Here is a 1,133-nt window from a genome sequence, read left to right as displayed (position 1 = left end):
TTATTCACAAATTGGATCAAAAAGTTGGATATTTTCAAATTTAATCAAAAATTCTACACCGTCAATAAATACTAGCTAAACTTTTATTTTTGTCCACACTTTAGGTAAGATAAAATTCTTGGAACTATTATGCAGACTTTAAATGTGAAATGACATAATTATCCTATTTTATAGTGTTCTCTTAATGTCCCTTAAGAAACAAGTTTAAATTTTGTAAAAAGTAATATCTTTTTAAGATTCCCGCTCAAAATGAATTAGAAAACCTAATTATGTCTTTATAGGGTGTTGTGCCTCTCTTTTTTAATCCTCACCTTCTTCAATGTCTGATCAGAGGCCTTTGCTTAGCTTGAAAAAAACATTTTTTTACCATTTCTTTCCCTCAAAAGAGGAAGAAGAAGCTTGTAAAATCAACAACACTCCATATCAGGTGACTCGAGAATTGGTGGAGATAAGGGACTTATACCCTGCCCCAAGAATCGATCTGCAAAACCCATGGCAGATCAAGAAAAAGCTTACCCATGATGAGATCGTTGTAGGAATGCTGATGATTCCCTTTTTTGAGATGTTTGAGTACATCCTTCGTTACTGGACTTTGGACGTGGCCAAAAGTTTGGTGAATGGATGCAAGTTTTTTGTTGACATGTGGGATATAACTGAGGAAAATATCCCTAAAAAGTATGAAGGTGGAAGTGTTTGGTTCAAGAAGTTGTTCAATGACGATTTTTCTCTTTTGTCCATCGAATTGTTCAAGGGTCGCAGATTGGGAGAGGGTGATGAAATTGGGATTTATTGGGATCCTAGATCTGCGACTCTAGTGTTCAAATTGCTTTCTCAAGTTGGCTCTTAGTGGAAAGGTCCAAAATGTAGGACCAAAAATAAAATATATGCTATCATAGTCTTTGGTTTAGTATTACTCTTTCATATAATTGTAATAGCTGAAGACCTTATTATGAAATTGGAATTCTTGAAGTTCCCCATTTTATGTGCGCAATTCCCTTTTTTTAAATGTGTTTCATTCCCTATAATTATAGTTAGTACTTTTGATGTTCTTTGTCAACCTTTCTTATATATGCTCCTCATTACAAAGGATCTTAGTTTGAGAAAGAAATTGATGTACATACAGAGAATTCTTG

At 33.8% G+C, this 1,133-nt stretch overlaps 1 protein-coding gene across 1 annotated transcript; it reads left to right on the top strand.

Annotated features, from left to right (window-relative positions):
* Nucleotides 1-319: 319 nt before the first annotated feature.
* Nucleotides 320-847, top strand: LOC107001322. The gene has a single exon (XM_027912304.1). It carries the CDS (start codon nt 320-322, stop codon nt 845-847), a length of 528 nt encoding a protein of 175 aa, XP_027768105.1.
* Nucleotides 848-1,133: the final 286 nt, after the last annotated feature.

The sequence above is a fragment of the Solanum pennellii genome, chromosome 10 (genome assembly GCF_001406875.1).
Source record: "Solanum pennellii chromosome 10, SPENNV200".
Classification (NCBI taxonomy): Eukaryota; Viridiplantae; Streptophyta; class Magnoliopsida; order Solanales; family Solanaceae; genus Solanum; species Solanum pennellii.
This window is presented reverse-complemented; position numbering and strand designations above follow the sequence as displayed.